This window comes from Rhamphochromis longiceps, linkage group LG23 (genome assembly GCF_057381845.1).
Source record: "Rhamphochromis longiceps isolate RC_006_pf linkage group LG23, R_longiceps_female_GT1.1, whole genome shotgun sequence".
Classification (NCBI taxonomy): Eukaryota; Metazoa; Chordata; class Actinopteri; order Cichliformes; family Cichlidae; genus Rhamphochromis; species Rhamphochromis longiceps.
The window spans coordinates 12,645,324-12,661,446 of NC_140578.1; the positions used below are offsets into that span (position 1 = coordinate 12,645,324).

Here is a 16,123-nt window from a genome sequence, read left to right on the forward strand (position 1 = left end):
CACATCATATATAAAAGCCTCAGTGGCAGTGCTGCTGCCCTCCATCTCTGCCTGCTGCTTCGATCCATCCACCACCTCTGTCTTCAACGTTTTTACCTCAGTCGGGACCACTACAGTTGAAAGATGCTCATTTCCCTCTGCAGTCATTTATATGTGAAAAAGAAAGTTTTCCTGACTCTCTGCAGGTAAAGCCTTACTCTTTGAATAGGGAATAAGAGGGTAAGTCAGGTGCACTGATCATCAACAATGTGAACACCTCTGTAAAAACAAAAATTGTGCAGTTTTTTGCTCTTGAGTATTCAGGATTGTTGAACCCAAAATCTTCCGAGGAGTGGACGGTCCCAAGATCAGACCGTGCAATGCTCAGAGAAACTGGAAAAACCCCAAGCGTTAGCATGCCAAGTATTAAAGTTAACAAAAAGAAAACTAAAGCTGAATCTACAAGCTACTGTGAAACCTGTGAAAAACCTTTTCACATAACGGTATATTTGGTGATAGGGCTGTGGGACCCTTCCATGTGTACGCATGAGCATGAAAGTGGGGAGTGCAGCAGTATAAAGGTTTGACATGAAGTGGGGTGAAGATGCGTTGCAAAGTGGCTTGCAGATGCTCTTCAAATGTAGGCAGGTTAAAGAAACTCTAAAAACACACCTGCACGGGATTCAGCGGTGGAAACATGAGCTCAGAGCCTCGATGCCAAAGTTTGGGCCTCTTGGTGAACAAAGTTTACAATCAATTTGATAAAACTAACTTTTTGACCTTTAAAATTCAAAAGTATTTGTGATGATAACCTAACTCAGACATCATTTACTGGGGTAGAATGCCTTTATCTCCTTTTTCACCAGCTAACATCCCTCGAGGGTCTGGTGACTCACAGTGTGTCCGACACCACATGGCTCATGTGAGAAAACCCCTTTACTCTGATGTTTAGTTGCTCTGACTAGTTGGCAGTGAACAGACTCACTCATCCAGAGAGCAGCCTGATAGCGACACGGGACTCCTTTCTTTTCTATTAAAAAACTATTCATCTAATCTGGTGTACCACAGCCCTTTTATGTATCTTCTTAATTATCCAGCAACAGGAAAGAAAATGATTTGGCCATCCCTGAAGACTTGGAACAATGTTCAGAGAGAGAGAAAGGATGACAGACTGTGGTGGTTTGGAGCATGACTGTCCTCCATCATTCTGTCTTACTGTAGATCTGGCTTGTAAGACTCTGGGGAGATAGATAAAAAGCATACAAAACAAAACACAACAACAACAATAAAAGAAAAAAGATATTTGTTTGAAACTGTTAAGAATTCTTCCGGAAACACAGTCACCTCCTATCATTGTTTACCCACACTATCAGACTTCCCCCCTCTGAGATGACCCCAGCATGGGATGATTGAAGCAGAGACCATGAGGCTGCTCAGTGGTCACCACAATCCTCACATTTAAGCTGTGAGCAACACCGACTGTTCGGAGCTGTTCTGTCACACTGAGCAGCGGGCAAACTAAAGCAAGCTTTTACCCATCACCACGGTGACCGTTCGATGCTGGCCTAAATCTGACCCCGTGGAGTTTCTTCTTCTTCTCCTGCCAGCCTGGTCTTGCTAAGAGTGCATGTGGCTGGATCAGCTCAAACCCCCCGCCACGGCTGGTAATTGTGCAGATTTGCTAACAGGAAATGTTTTTATTTCCTCTTTCCCCCTGCACTGCTTAGATCCTATTATGGTCACCTAGCAACCTTCCTGAAAAAGGATGGCACCTACTGATATCTACATAAGGGTCCCATATCCTCAGGCTGTATCTGTGTTTGAGCACTGGCGGTTCCTGGGTTGGTCAATGCACCCATCGCCAGGCTGCATTAGGCCCTCTGTGGGGGCTCACATATTGGGCATATTGACTGAAAACATCACCATGTTCTCTCAGCTGTAGAAGATATTACCAGACAAATATCCGTTATAAGCGTACTGCATTCTGCTGCTGAGCTTCATCACTGTAACTTTGAAGTCTGTGTGTCGTACATGCACTGAACAGGTGCCGTTCTCTCTTTGCCCTGCAGAACTCAAGCATGAGATCCTGGTTTGGAGGCAAACGGCTCAGCGCATAAACCCCGCCAGCCGAGAGGAGACAGCTGTGAAATGTCTTTTAATGCAAAAAGTCCTCAACCTGGAGAGTCTGCTGCGAAACATGATGAAGACCTTCCAAAGGTTAAAGAAAGCACAAGAACACAGAACATTAAGAATCACATTGTCTGTACTGTTAATGTCGTTTTTCAAAAGCCAACCTGCTGTATATTGCTTCGTACAGATCTTTTCACTAGATGCAGTTATCAGTACTAATCAATAATACATGATTTAACAAGAGAATTCATGGCTGGTGTGATTACTGAAAGCACACACTGCAAATACTTTGTGAACAAATTAATTTAATTAAGTCGGGGTTCCACTGTATAATAACAGGTGACAGAACACAAGAAGAACTCGATAGAACTCAATAAAAACTAAACAAAAGACCTGGGATGATGACACACGTCACTGACGCAACCTGGCTGGTGTACACATCGAGACCACCAAGAAAACAGACGAATAAGACTGACTTTGACCACAAGGGGCCGCTGTAGTAACAAAGGAAAAAGGAAAAGGCTCATTAAAGCCTAGAAATGTGACATAGCCACGATAGCACCGCGATGTGTGGTCGGTTACAAAGTAGCAATCATATAAAACTCTTGCATGCAATAGTAACACTGTAACTGCACGTTCCACTTCCACTGTTACAGTATTTTCTGCACTATAAGGCGCACTTAAAATCCTTAAATTTTCTCAAAAATTGACAATGGGCCTTATATTCCGGTGCACCTTATGTATGAATTCTGGTTGTGCTTACAGACCTCGAATGGATTTTATGTAGTACACGCCGCTCAGAAATCTGTCAAAAATGTTTTAGTCTGACTTTGGTAAGCTACGAAGCCACACCGCTTGATGGATTGTCGGAGCGTTATGGCTACTGTACTCAGGAGCCTCGTGGAGTAATCTGAGTCCAAACTCCATCCGCTTCAGGCCCCAAGTCAAACGAACACTACGGCATCACTGAGAGTTAAAAACTGTCTAAATTCTTTCATCTTTAATCAGCGTTGCTACTTTGCCAGGTGTAACAATTAAGTTTAACATCCAGGCATCCATGAAAACAGAATTTATTAAATTTAACTGAGTTAGAAGTTAGCAGGAAGTTAGCACGCTAGTTTCCACCTAAACATGATATTGCATGTTCTGACTGAGAGATTCCTGAAAAAATTAAAACGTACAGCTCTGCTATCACTTCCAACATGAATGAAGATAGAAAACTAAACAGCAGTGACGTTTGTAGCGTTACTGAAGCTGGGCTAGCTGGTATATAATGATGTGCTACGTGATCGCTAGCGACACAGCTATATTAGTATAATGAATTGAGTAAAGTTTGACTTATCTGACTGTTTTGTTTCGCTTAATGTGCCTTATAATCCGGTGCATCTTATGGTCCGAAAAATACGGCATTTGTTTTTACTTCTGAAATTAAGTATAAATCTAGAAGTGTGTCTCCCTAACGTCAGTGCATGTATGTTAGACCCATGACCCTGAAGCTCAGACTTCAGACTGCTCCTGGATCTGTGCAATATCAATATATCGGAAGAAAGTTAGCTAAAGGAAGGAGGAGCTTAAATATCTTTTTCAGACACTGGATGAACTAGGTGCTGCTCCAAATCCAAGCTCAAACAAATGAGGATTATTCCTAATTCTGAATCACACAAAGCTGTAAACTCTAGCAGCCCAACATTAGAAATATGGAGCTGGAGAAGAGCATAATAGGTCCCCTCTAATTATTTAAAACACAAGCATGGCACCAAGCATGACATGTTCAGTTCAGTCCAGAAATAGTTTTTTTTTTTTCCTGTTCCTATTTTTCTGTGCCTGCTTTCCGGACCATCATAGCAATTACAGAAAATAAATACAAATTTTGAAGGGCAGGAAATGCAGAAATAAATCCTTCACACTACACAACGCTCAGCATACGGTTATAAACTGCTAAAAATAAGCACCCTGTTTCTATGAGATGATACTTTTTCCATTTTTTGTTTGTTTGTTTTTTGACACTGTGCATTCGCCTAATGTGAGATTTAAATGTTGTTGTGTCTGACAGACAAATTTCTCAGGAGGATAAGAACTGGGAGCAAAACATCCAAGAACTGCAGAAGAAGGTAGGCTTTGATTCTTCACCTCACACATTTTCCTCAATCACTGTGACTGGTGCATTGATGTAATCTCAGTAATGAAGTAGGTCTAGTCTTTGAAAGTTCGCTTAAGACAAATCCTGTCATTCTTCTGATAACATCAGCTTTTCCACCATTCACAAAAAATACATTTTCCTCCTACGCAGCACAGAATTACTGACAAAGTTCTGCTGGTGAAGTGTGTGTCCGTCCTTGGCGTTGTGATCTTCATGTTCTTTCTCAACTCCTTCGTTCCCAGCATTCATCTCGATCTTGGTAAGCCCCGCACTCTCTCATTATTGCACTGTTGTTACGGGCATCACTGGGTGGTTATGGGTTCCGTCATGTAATTATGAAGCACAGCTTCCTCTGCCCTTGCAATTTAAAAGAGAGTAAATAATGGGTTGACTAGCAAATGAAACCAACAAATTACATGGCTACAAAGCTGCAATTAAGGCCACCGTGTTCCATCCCTCCACGAGCTTCTAAGCCTGTACTGATGAACAAAATTTCAGTAAAGCTGCAAAAGGCTGTCTTAAGACACTCAACCAAAATTTGGGGCAAAAATAGGCAGTGCAAAGTTTGACAAACCTCCACTAGATGTAACATATTGAAAAAGATATGTCAGAATCTCTATTTTGTTCAAGCTCCCATGTCATTTTTACAGAAAATCTCTCTCTTCTGATACATTTTGTAAAGCATCATACGATTTCGAAACACTCTTTGCTTACATTCAGAACCGTTCACCCCTGACTGATTCGTCCTCATATACATATTTACTAAAGAGTAAAATACTTATCGCTTTGAAAGTCTAATTGCTGCTGTTGTGTTACATTTTGCATTCTGGAGCTATGCCACCTGTAAAACTTTTACTGTGCACTTTATTCTTGAGGGTCTACTGCAGAAGTGTTTATAGGTGGAAGTAAGTTAGCTGGTCACACTGGCTCCTCAGTGTGGCAAACTCCCTGTGGCATTTCGTTCAAAAGCAATTCATCATCTGCTTAGCAAATATTGCCTTTTTAAGCAGATATATGACTCTCATGGACTCTGCAGCAGAGGAGAAGCTGAAGGAACCAACAGCAGCACCTTTTTTTTTTAATAGTCTGGGCAGAACCTGCAGACCACGCAGGAACCCTGAATCTGGGCTTTAAACTTTAAGTTTTATGAATCCATCAGATTCTGAGTAACTAGCATTCAAAACCCAGACACACACAGGAGGAGCTTGCTGTGGAAACTCCCCTCCACTGTTTCAGATGACTCATGAGTCAATGGCTGCTGAGCCACAGGGGAGAGCAGATTACCTATTAATCCAAAGGTTGGTGGTTTGATTCCTGGCTCCTCACAGTCTGGCGCAAGAAACTGAACCCTGTAATTGCTCATACATCCTTTGGAGTGTGTGTGTGATAGCGAACCATTATATTACTATTACATTATTATTTTGCTATTCTATCTAATTAAGTCATGAAGCCTAGTTTACGACCTTAACCCACTACAATCCTCAGTTTTTTCCCCCCAAATCTGAATCCTGATTTGTTGCGGTGCGGTCTCACTCCACCCCAGCACCCCCCCTCTGGCTTGGACTTTTATCCCTGCTCTCACAGTGAGCTGCTACCCACTGCCTCCCCTACAGCTAGATGAGGTGCTCTCTCCCTCATTCAAGTGGAAATCTCTGTCTCTGTAGCTCTCACTGCACCTCTTGAGCAGTGCCGGATAACCCGGGGTCCCAGTGGATCCACATGTTCAGGCATACTGCTGGAAATCAAATCCCTTTTTCTTTTCGGGCTTTCTCGATCCCTTTGAATTCTCTGTTTTTTAAAAACTCTCTCAGGTGTGTAATCACAGTCACAAGAGAAAGGTTCTGTTGCCCGGTGGGATTTTTCACTTTTCCAAAGCTTCTCCAAAGATCATTTCCTTCAATGCTGATAATAGGTCTGCAGGTCAGGGTTTGTGCTTGACTAACCAATGCGCCTGTTATATATTTGGATCAGGGTTAAGCAGTAACTACGACTTGCATCTATTCCATTCTGTTTCAGTATATTATAAAATGTTGATTAAACAACAGCGAGTGCTGGAAAGATTGTCTCTGCTGTTCCATAGATGCATTATTGCACATATGTCTCTGCTTCTCTTAATAGAGACAGCTTTGCATGTTTTTTCCTTAAAGCCAAAAACATAAAAAGCTGCTTTAAAAATTAAGTATTATTATTTTAGGTTTCCAGAAGAAATTTTAACCACTTACAGCTGTTTGTGTTAGGAGATTGCACAAAGGTACAGACGTGGTCCAGAATTTAGAATAAAATAAAATGATGAACCACAGTCCAAGAAAACAGCTACAAAAGGTAAAAACAGAAACCAGGAAACAAGTAAAGAAAGCACATGAAAGGCAAGCAAATAATCCGACGAGATCAAAGGAAAAGACAAAATAATAAAAAGTTAGGATGCTGTGTAAAATATAGCTTAAAACCACACTTCAGTGATGCAAATCTGAAAGCATACAATCACAGATTAAAGTTAATGTGAGCTGGGCATTGATTTTGAAGTCACACGAGAAAACAAACCGATGACGTAAAACATAAAGTAACCCAAAGACAGATAAAGACAGAAAGAGGAGAGTACAGCACACCATGACTTTGCTCCTCAGTATCCAATATCTGCTGCAGCATGTAGAGTTAACATGAGATTATCACCAACAGGTTATCAAGTTCAACACAATCTCACAGCAGTTTGCGAAATAGTCATCTCTAATATTCTGATTCGTGCTGCTTGGCATGGATTACCACCTTTACTACCACTTCTTTGAAAGACCCAATTTACTTGGATGTCCGGGTTCTCCCCGAAGAGCCACAGACATGAAAAATGTTTCCTATCAAAAATACATTTAAAATCGTGCAATATTGCCAAAATCAGAAACACCCCATCTCAGAGTAACTAAAAGCTCCTGAACAGAGAGTAGAAAGAGCGACCGCATTTCCCCCATACTGGCTTCTCTTCACTGGCATCCTGTTAAGTCCAGAATTGAATTTAAAACCTTTCTCCTGGATAATCAGTTTCTGTCATATTTTAAAGATCCCATATTATCCTAACAGAGCATTTCTCTTAGACTGCAGGTTTATTTGTGCTTCTAGAGTTTGCGAATGGGAGGCAGAGCCTTCAGCTATCAGGTACCACTGCTGTGGAAACATCCCTTACTCAAATCAAATCAAATCAAATTCAAATTTTATTTGTCACGTACACAGTCATACACAGTACGATATGTAGTGAAATGCTTGGACAACTGCTCGTGACCTAAAGAAAACAAAAAAGGAAAAGGCTATGAATAAGATAGGAAATAAATATGAAAAATTAAAAAGGGTAAATTTAACTAGGAAGGAATAAAATATAAATTAAGGTTAAAAATGAAATAACTGTACAACACAAATTAGAATGAAGGGTAAATTTAACTGGGAAAGAATAAGATAAAATATATAAATTAAAGTTGAAAATAAAATAACTGTACAACAAAATACACAATACACAATATAGAACTATATAAGAATGTATGAAGAAATCTAAATATAAATAAATATATACACAATAACAGCAGCTGTACAAGTATTAACCGGAAATGAAGAATATAGTGACCAGTGTTGTGCAAAAACAATGTCCAGAAAGTCCAGTGTGTGTGTAAGAACCATATGTGTGGGTCAGTACTGTGTGGTGGTGTGATTGAGAGACCGTATCGCCTGCGGGAAGAAGCTCCTCCTCAGTCTCTCTGTGTTGGTCTTCAGGGAGCGGAATCGCTTTCCTGACCTCAGCAGAGAGAACAGTCTGTTGTTGGGATGGCTGAGGTCCTTCACGATCTTCCTGGCCTTGGTCCAGCACCGCCTGCTGTAGATTGAGTGCAGGTCAGGGAGCTCGGAGCGGATGGTGCGCTCAGCTGACCGCACAACCCTCTGTAGAGCTAGTCTGTCCTGCATGGTGCTGTTCCCGAACCAGGTTAAGATGTTTCCCGCCAGGATGCTCTCTATGGTGCACGAGTAAAAGTTCCTGAGCACCTTGGAGGGCAGTTGGAAGTCTCTCAAGCGTCTGAGGTGGTAGAGACGCTGACGGGCCTTTTTCACCACGGTGTTGATGTGACAGGACCATGACAGGTCCTGCGTGATGTGAACTCCGAGGTATTTGAAGCTGTCCACTCTCTCCACTGGGCACTCGTTGATGACGGGGGTCTGGTAGTTCCTCTCCTGCTTAGTGCTGAAGTCCACTATCAGCTCCTTTGTCTTACTGACGTTTAGAAGGAGGTTGTTCCTCTGGCACCAGTTCTCCAGATTCCTAATCTCCTTCAGGTAGGCCGTCTCGTTGTTATCAGAGATCAGGCCCACCACGACGGTGTCGTCAGCAAACTTGATGATGGTGGTGGAGCTGGTAGTGGCCACACAGTCATATGTGTACAAAGAGTACAGCAGGGGGCTCAGAACACACCCCTGGGGGGCTCCAGTGCTGAGAGTGGTGGAGGCTGAGACATGTCCGCCCATCCTTACTGCCTGTGGTCTGCCAGTTAGGAAGTTGGAGATCCACTGACACATAGATGAGCTGAGTCCCAGATGCTGTCACGGGTAATGGGGGAAATACAGACTCAGTCGCGGAGCTCTGGATGCGAAGCAAACAGTGCGTTTATTTACAGTGCTCAAAAACAGTCACAAAGCGAAGTACAAAAATCCAACGGTGATCATCTCCAAATTCCCAGTGGTGTGCAGGTGAGTCTCCCAAGTGATTATCTGAGTGTGTTTCTCCTCCGAGGGCTTAATCCAGCGGACCCCTTCTCTCCAACCTTCTGCTCCGTATCACTTCCTCCTATAAACAAGTGACGACAGCTACAGGTGAGAAGGGTAGCCGGCTAAGGCTATGTTAAAAGTAAGAAAACACTCTTTACTACCGAGCCTCCAGTACAATCCAGCGTCGACTGCCATCCGGACACATAGTTAAGTACCTCAGTCCACAACGAGGATGATCAGTGACAGCTGGATGGCAAATTAGGTGCAGGTGTGTCAGCCACTGGGTGGAGGAGGAGAGAGAGAGAAGCACACACATACACACACAGACAGGTCGCTCCGGGAAGGACCGTCCGACCATGACAGTACCCCCCCTCTAACGGGAGCCCCCGGGCGACCCACGAAACTTGTCAGGGTGCCGACGGCGGAACTCTCTCACCATAGCGTGGTCGAGAACCGCAGACCGCGGCACCCAGGAACGCTCTTCCGGACCGTACCCCGCCCAATCCACCAAAAACTGGAAGCCCCTACCGCGGCGCCTGGCATCCATTATGCGAGTAATGGAATACGCCGGAGCGCCAGCGATATCCAGGTCGGGTGGCGGGGGCCCGGGAGGCGGGCACAACGGGCTGGTCCGGACCGGCCTAATTTGAGAAACATGAAACACGTCGTGTACCTTCATGTTGCGCGGGAGGGCCAGTCGGACAGTCACTGGATTCAGGATGGCTTGCACAGAAAAGGGTCCAAGGAACCGGGGAGCCAGCTTCTTGGACTCAGTCCGCAGAGTGATGTTCTTAGAGGAAAGCCACACCTGCTGGCCCACCCGATAGGCCGGTGTAGGGACGCAGCGGCGGTCAGCCAGTCTCTTGTTTTGAGCGCTCGTACGCAGCAGTGCCGCTCGAGTTGCCCGCCAGATCCGTCGACAGCGCCTCATGTGATGTTGCACGGAAGGCACGGCCACCTCTCCCTCCGTGATGCAGAGGAGCGGGGGTTGATACCCCAGGGACGCCTCGAAGGGAGAGACACCTGTAGCGGCCGACGTGCTAGAGTTATGGGCGTATTCGGCCCACGCCAACTGCTCACTCCATGACGACTGGTTGGAGGAAACGACGCAGCGCAGCATGGCCTCCAGCTCCTGGTTCGCTCGCTCAGTCTGCCCATTAGTCTGCGGGTGGAACCCAGAGGACAGGCTGACCTGGACCCCCAGCTCGGTACAAAACATCTTCCATACCCGCGAGGTGAACTGGGGCCCACGGTCAGAAACAATGTCCAGAGGAATGCCGTGAAGGCGGAAAACATGTTGGGTCAAGAGCTGGGCAGTCTCTAGAGCGGTGGGAAGTTTGGTAAGGGCAACAAAATGGGCAGCCTTAGAAAAACGGTCAACGATGGTGAGTATAACAGTTTTACCAGAGGACGGAGGGAGGCCAGTGATGAAGTCCAGAGCGACGTGCGACCACGGCCGGCTGGGGACAGGCAGTGGTCTGAGGAGTCCCGGTGGAGGGGAGTTGGACGTCTTATTTCGGGCGCACACAGGACATGCGGCCACATACTCCCGGACGTCCTGAGAGAGAGAGGGCCACCAAAACAGCCTTTGTAAGAAGGTGACAGTTCGGTTCCTGCCCGGATGGCAGGTAAACCGTGCGGTGTGTGCCCAGTGGATGACCTTACCCCTGACCGCTGAGGGAACGTACAATCTACCTGCTGGAACGGTGCCGGGGTCGGGTTCTTGTCGCTGAGCATCTTGGACCACCCTTTCTATCTCCCAGGTGAGGGTCCCCACGATGCATGAGGCTGGCAGAATGGGTTTCTCCTTCTCCTCAGGGTCCGTGTCTGGCGCGAACTGGCGCGACAAGGCGTCTGGCTTCGTATTCCGGGACCCGGGCCTGTAGGTGATGGTTAGGTTAAACCGTGCAAAAAACAGTGCCCACCTGGCCTGTCGGGCATTCAGGCGCTTAGCTGCTTGGAGGTAGGCGAGGTTCTTGTGGTCCGTCCACACGATAACAGGATGTTCGCTCCCCTCCAACCAGTGCCGCCACTCCTCCAGCGCCAACTTGATGGCAAGAAGCTCCCGGTCGCCCACGTCATAATTCCTTTCAGCCTGAGTGAGCCGACGGGAGAAAAAGGCACAGGGGTGTAATTTACCTGCCTTGCGCTGAGAGAGAACCGCCCCAACTCCAGAATCAGAAGCGCCCACCTCCACCACGAACGGCAGGGCGAGGTCAGCCTGGGCCAGGATGGGGGCCGAGGCAAACAAGCTCTTGAGACGGTCGAATGCTTGCTGAGCCGCTGGAGACCACTGGTACGGCTGTTTGGGCGACGTGAGTTGGGTAAGAGGCAATGCCACCTTACCGAAGTCCCGGATGAAGCGTCTGTAGAAGTTGCTGAATCCCAGAAAACTTTGCAACTTCTTCCGAGTGCCGGGCACAGGCCACTCCAACACAGCTTTGACCTTAGCCGGGTCTGCTCGCAACCGGCCCTGTTCAATGATGAAACCCAGAAAAAAGACAGTTGAGGCATGAAACTCACATTTCTCCGCTTTACAAAACAGCCGATTCTCCAGCAGGCGGTGCAACACCAGTCTCACATGCTTAACATGCTCAGCTCTGGACCTGGAGAAAATCAGAATGTCATCAAGGTAAACGAACACGAAGTGGTTTAAAAAATCTCGTAGGACGTCATTTACCAGGGCTTGGAAAATGGCAGGGGCGTTAGTGAGTCCGAACGGCATTACCAGGTACTCGAAGTGGCCCAGATGGGTGTTGAAGGCCGTCTTCCACTCGTCCCCCTCGCGGATGCGGACCAGGTGATAAGCATTGCGGAGATCAAGTTTGGTGAAATGGGTGGCTCCTTGAAGGAGTTCAAAAGCTGAGGTGAGCAGAGGTAGAGGATATTTGTTTTTGATAGTGATCTTGTTCAGTCCACGATAGTCAATGCAGGGGCGTAGGGACGCATCTTTCTTTTTAACAAAAAAGAATCCTGCACCCAAGGGAGAGGTGGAGGGACGGATGATGCCTGCTGCCAGGGAGTCTGTGATGTAGCGCTCCATAGACTCGCGCTCAGGTTTCGAGATACTGTAGAGTCGGCTAGTGGGCAAGGGGGCGCCTGAGAGCAAATCAATCCCGCAGTCGTACGGACGATGGGGGGGCAGTGATTGGGCCCCGTCTTTGCTAAAGACTCGACCTAGATCATGATATTCGGCTGGCACGGTTGACAAGTCGAGGCGAGAGGGCGGCCCCGCAAGATCGTCTGACATGCAACCCGGCACAGCAGAGCGTAAACACTGCTCATGGCAACGGGTGCTCCACCCTACGATACATCCCTTGGCCCAATCAATCTGTGGATTGTGTCGCTGGAGCCAGGGGAATCCCAAAACTAAGGGTGTGTCAGGTGCCTTGAAGAGAAACAGGAACATCTGTTCAGTGTGGTTGCCGGAGAGAGTGAGTGTGATTTCTTGAGTGCGGTGAGTGACAGCGGCTAAAGGCCTGCCATTAAGCGCTGACACCTGGAGTGTTTCCGGGAGAGGAACAACAGGCAAACCCATCTTGTGGGCCAAAGCCTCATCCAAAAAACTTTGTTCAGCTCCTGAGTCTATTAGTGCATCACAAGAATGGGTGCGGGAAAGAAACCATAATTTAGCAGGGCAGCTGAGGTGGAGGAATGTATTCACCGGCGCACCCGTCAGTATCCCCACCTTTACTGACGGGCTGAGTCTTTTAGCCGTGAGGGACAGGAGTCCGCGAAATGCCCCTTCTTCCCGCACACAAAACACTCACCCACCAGTTGTCTTCTGCTCCGGGTGAATTTAGTCCGTCCGAGCTGCATGGGTTGCTCCTCGTCAGCAGGTGAGTCCGTTCCCTCCTCTCTCCACTCGAGAGAGGGGAGTCCAGTCGAAACTCCTACGACCCCTACTGACCGTCGCCCATCTCCAGTCCGCCTGCCAAACTCCCGCATATGGTCGTCTAGACTGATACACATGTTAACCAGGGCACTTAACGATTTAGGAAGCTCTTTAGTGGCCAACTCACGTTTGACATTCTCGTTTAAGCTGTTTAGGAATGCTCCTCGGAGCGCCTTTTCCTCCCAACCCGTCTCCTCGGCCAGGATCCAAAAGTCCACGGAGAAGTCTGCCACGCTTCGCCGGCCCTGCTTTAAAGTAAACATGCGATGAGCAGCACTGTCAGGGTTAGAGCCTTTGTCAAACACACACCGAAATTTGCTCAAAAAATCACTATATGAGATGGAGGATTGGGCGCTCAGGACTGCTTGAGCCCAGAGTAGCGCTCGTCCGGTCATGAGCTCCACCATGAGGGTGATCTTGGCGATATCAGAGGCATAAGCTCGAGTCTGCTGCCTAAAAATCAGAGAGCATTGAGCCAAAAACCCCCGGCTCTTGTCCAACTCTCCACTGAATTTTTCAGGTATAGGGAACGTGTGTTCTCGCTGAGGCGGAGGCGGAGATGGGGGAAGGGGACAGGCCGCCGCTATATTTAGAAGCTCCACTGGTGGTTGTGGTGGTGTACTGGGCTCTGGTGGTTGAATGGGTGCCCTAGGTGTAGCAAGCAACATACCTTTCAGTTCAGATACCACCTGTAGTAGCGCGGACTGCTCCCTGGCCACATGCTGCAGCATCTGTTCATGCCGCTCCAACCGTTCAGCTTGAAGCGCGAGCTCGCGCTGGACGGGGGTTGAGTCCGCTGAGTCCATAGCTGGCTGGATTGTTCTGTCACGGGTAATGGGGGAAATACAGACTCAGTCGCGGAGCTCTGGATGCGAAGCAAACAGTGCGTTTATTTACAGTGCTCAAAAACAGTCACAAAGCGAAGTACAAAAATCCAACGGTGATCATCTCCAAATTCCCAGTGGTGTGCAGGTGAGTCTCCCAAGTGATTATCTGAGTGTGTTTCTCCTCCGAGGGCTTAATCCAGCGGACTCCTTCTCTCCAACCTTCTGCTCCGTATCACTTCCTCCTATAAACAAGTGACGACAGCTACAGGTGAGAAGGGTAGCCGGCTAAGGCTATGTTAAAAGTAAGAAAACACTCTTTACTACCGAGCCTCCAGTACAATCCAGCGTCGACTGCCATCCGGACACATAGTTAAGTACCTCAGTCCACAACGAGGATGATCAGTGACAGCTGGATGGCAAATTAGGTGCAGGTGTGTCAGCCACTGGGTGGAGGAGGAGAGAGAGAGAAGCACACACATACACACACAGACAGGTCGCTCCGGGAAGGACTGTCCGACCATGACAGATGCTCCAGCTTGGTGGTGAGTGTGGAGGGAATTATGGTGTTAAATGCAGAGCTGTAGTCTATGAAGAGCATTTTAACATAATTCCCCCTTCTAGTGTCCAAGTGAGTGAGTGATGTGTGGAGGAGATGAGAGAGCGAACTGTAGTGGGTCCAGTGTGTCTGGTAGTGAAGAAATGATGAAGTCTCTGACCAGGCGTTCAAAGCACTTCATCACTACTGAGGTGAGGGCTACAGGGCGATAGTCATTGAGAGAAGCAGGGTGGGGTTTCTTCGGGACAGGAACAATGATGGACTCTTTGAAGCATGTGGGGATCACCGACTGAGATAAAGAGATGTTGAATATCTCAGTGAACACAGGAGCTAGCTGGTATGCGCAGTCTCTTAGGATACGACATGGGATGCCGTCTGGTCCTGCTGCTTTCCTGGTGTTCACTCTTTTGAAGGCTCTCCTTACTTCATGCTCGGAGATGACGAGCACGTTTCCGGTGCTGGCAGTATCTTCCTGTCTGCAGCCGTTACCGCCGCTAACACTAGCATTGTTGGAGACCTTAGCTGCAGCCTCGAAGCGAGCATAGAAAGTGTTCAGCTCGTCTGCCAGAGTCACGGCCGCGTTCGTCATACCGGTTGTTGGTGCTTTATAGTCCGTTATTGTCCTTAGTCCCTCCTAGAGTCACTCTGTTGGAGTTGTGACTCTAGTTTCCTCCCGTAGCGCTGCTTCGCCTCTTTTACCGCCCTCCGCACGTTATATGACGCGGCTTTGTACGGGTCCATGTCCCCCGTTGTGAGTCCCGTGTTGTAGGCAGCGGTGCGGGATCTCAGAGCGTTGCGGATGGTTTTATCCACCCACGGCTTCTGGTTGGGAAACGTTGTGATAGTCTTTGTCTCCACGGTATCATCCGCTAGTTTCCCGATGAATCCCACAACCGCTTCCGTAAACACGTTGACGTCATCGTCGGAGCTGTTTCTGAACATGCCCCAGTCTGCGTCATCGAGTGCGTCCTGTAACGCGGCCACCGATTGATCCGTCCAGCGCGCGACCTTCCTCTGAACCGGAACTTCCTGTTTCAGCCTTTGTTTGTATTTTGGCATGAGGAAGATGGCGGCGTGATCAGATTTGCCAAACGGAGGGCGGGATTGTGCCTTGTAGCCGTCCTTGACCGTAGTGTAGCAGTGGTCCAGTGTCCTTTCACCCCTGGTGGGGCAGGTGATGTGTTGATAAAAGTTCGGCGCTGAGGCGTTTGAGGTTGGCGCTATTAAAGTCCCCCGTCACAATAAGCGCAGCGTCCCGGTGTTGTGTCTGGTGCTGTGTGAGTGCCTCATGCAGCTCGCATAAGGCGGTGACCGTGTCCGCTTGTGGTGGAATATAAACGGCACTTACAATGGCCGATGTAAATTCCCGAGGTAGATAAAAAGGACGACACATGATGGACAGTAGTTCCAGATTTGGTGTGCAGGAGCGTGTGAGAGGAACAACGTTCGCACTGTTGCACCAGTTGTTGTTCACCATTAAACACACGCCGCCTCCCCTTGACTTCCCCGAGTCCCGTGTCCTGTCCATGCGGTGAACCGAGAAGAACTCGGCCGGCTGGATGGCGTGGTCCGGCACCGCTGGGTTCAGCCATGTCTCGGTGAAGCAGAGGAGATTGCAGTCCCGAATGTCTCTCTGGAACTTTATCCTGGCCCTGAGGTCGTCAAGCTTGTTCTCCAGTGACTGGACGTTGGCGAGCAGGATGCTAGGCAGAGGTGTGCGGTGTGCACGAGCTCTCAGCCTGTTCCTGACGCCGGCTTGCTTCCCTCTAGGCCGCTGCGGCTTCCCTTTGTTCTCCCTCGAGAGCTCACTCGGCCAGCTCGGATCCGGAGTTAAAAACTTCGAATTGTGAGTACATTGTATA

The 16,123-nt window shown here is 47.8% G+C and overlaps 1 protein-coding gene across 2 annotated transcripts in view; it reads left to right on the top strand.

Annotated features, from left to right (window-relative positions):
- oca2 (oculocutaneous albinism II) overlaps nt 1–16,123 on the top strand; it is an 81,104-nt gene that overhangs the window by 34,866 nt on the left and 30,115 nt on the right. For both annotated transcript variants that reach the window (XM_085398419.1, XM_085398417.1), the window contains exons 16-18: nt 2,049–2,196; nt 4,163–4,220; nt 4,400–4,508. In XM_085398419.1, the coding sequence (XP_085254545.1) occupies nt 2,049–2,196; nt 4,163–4,220; nt 4,400–4,508 (315 nt within the window). The remainder of the gene's footprint in view (nt 1–2,048; nt 2,197–4,162; nt 4,221–4,399; nt 4,509–16,123) is intronic.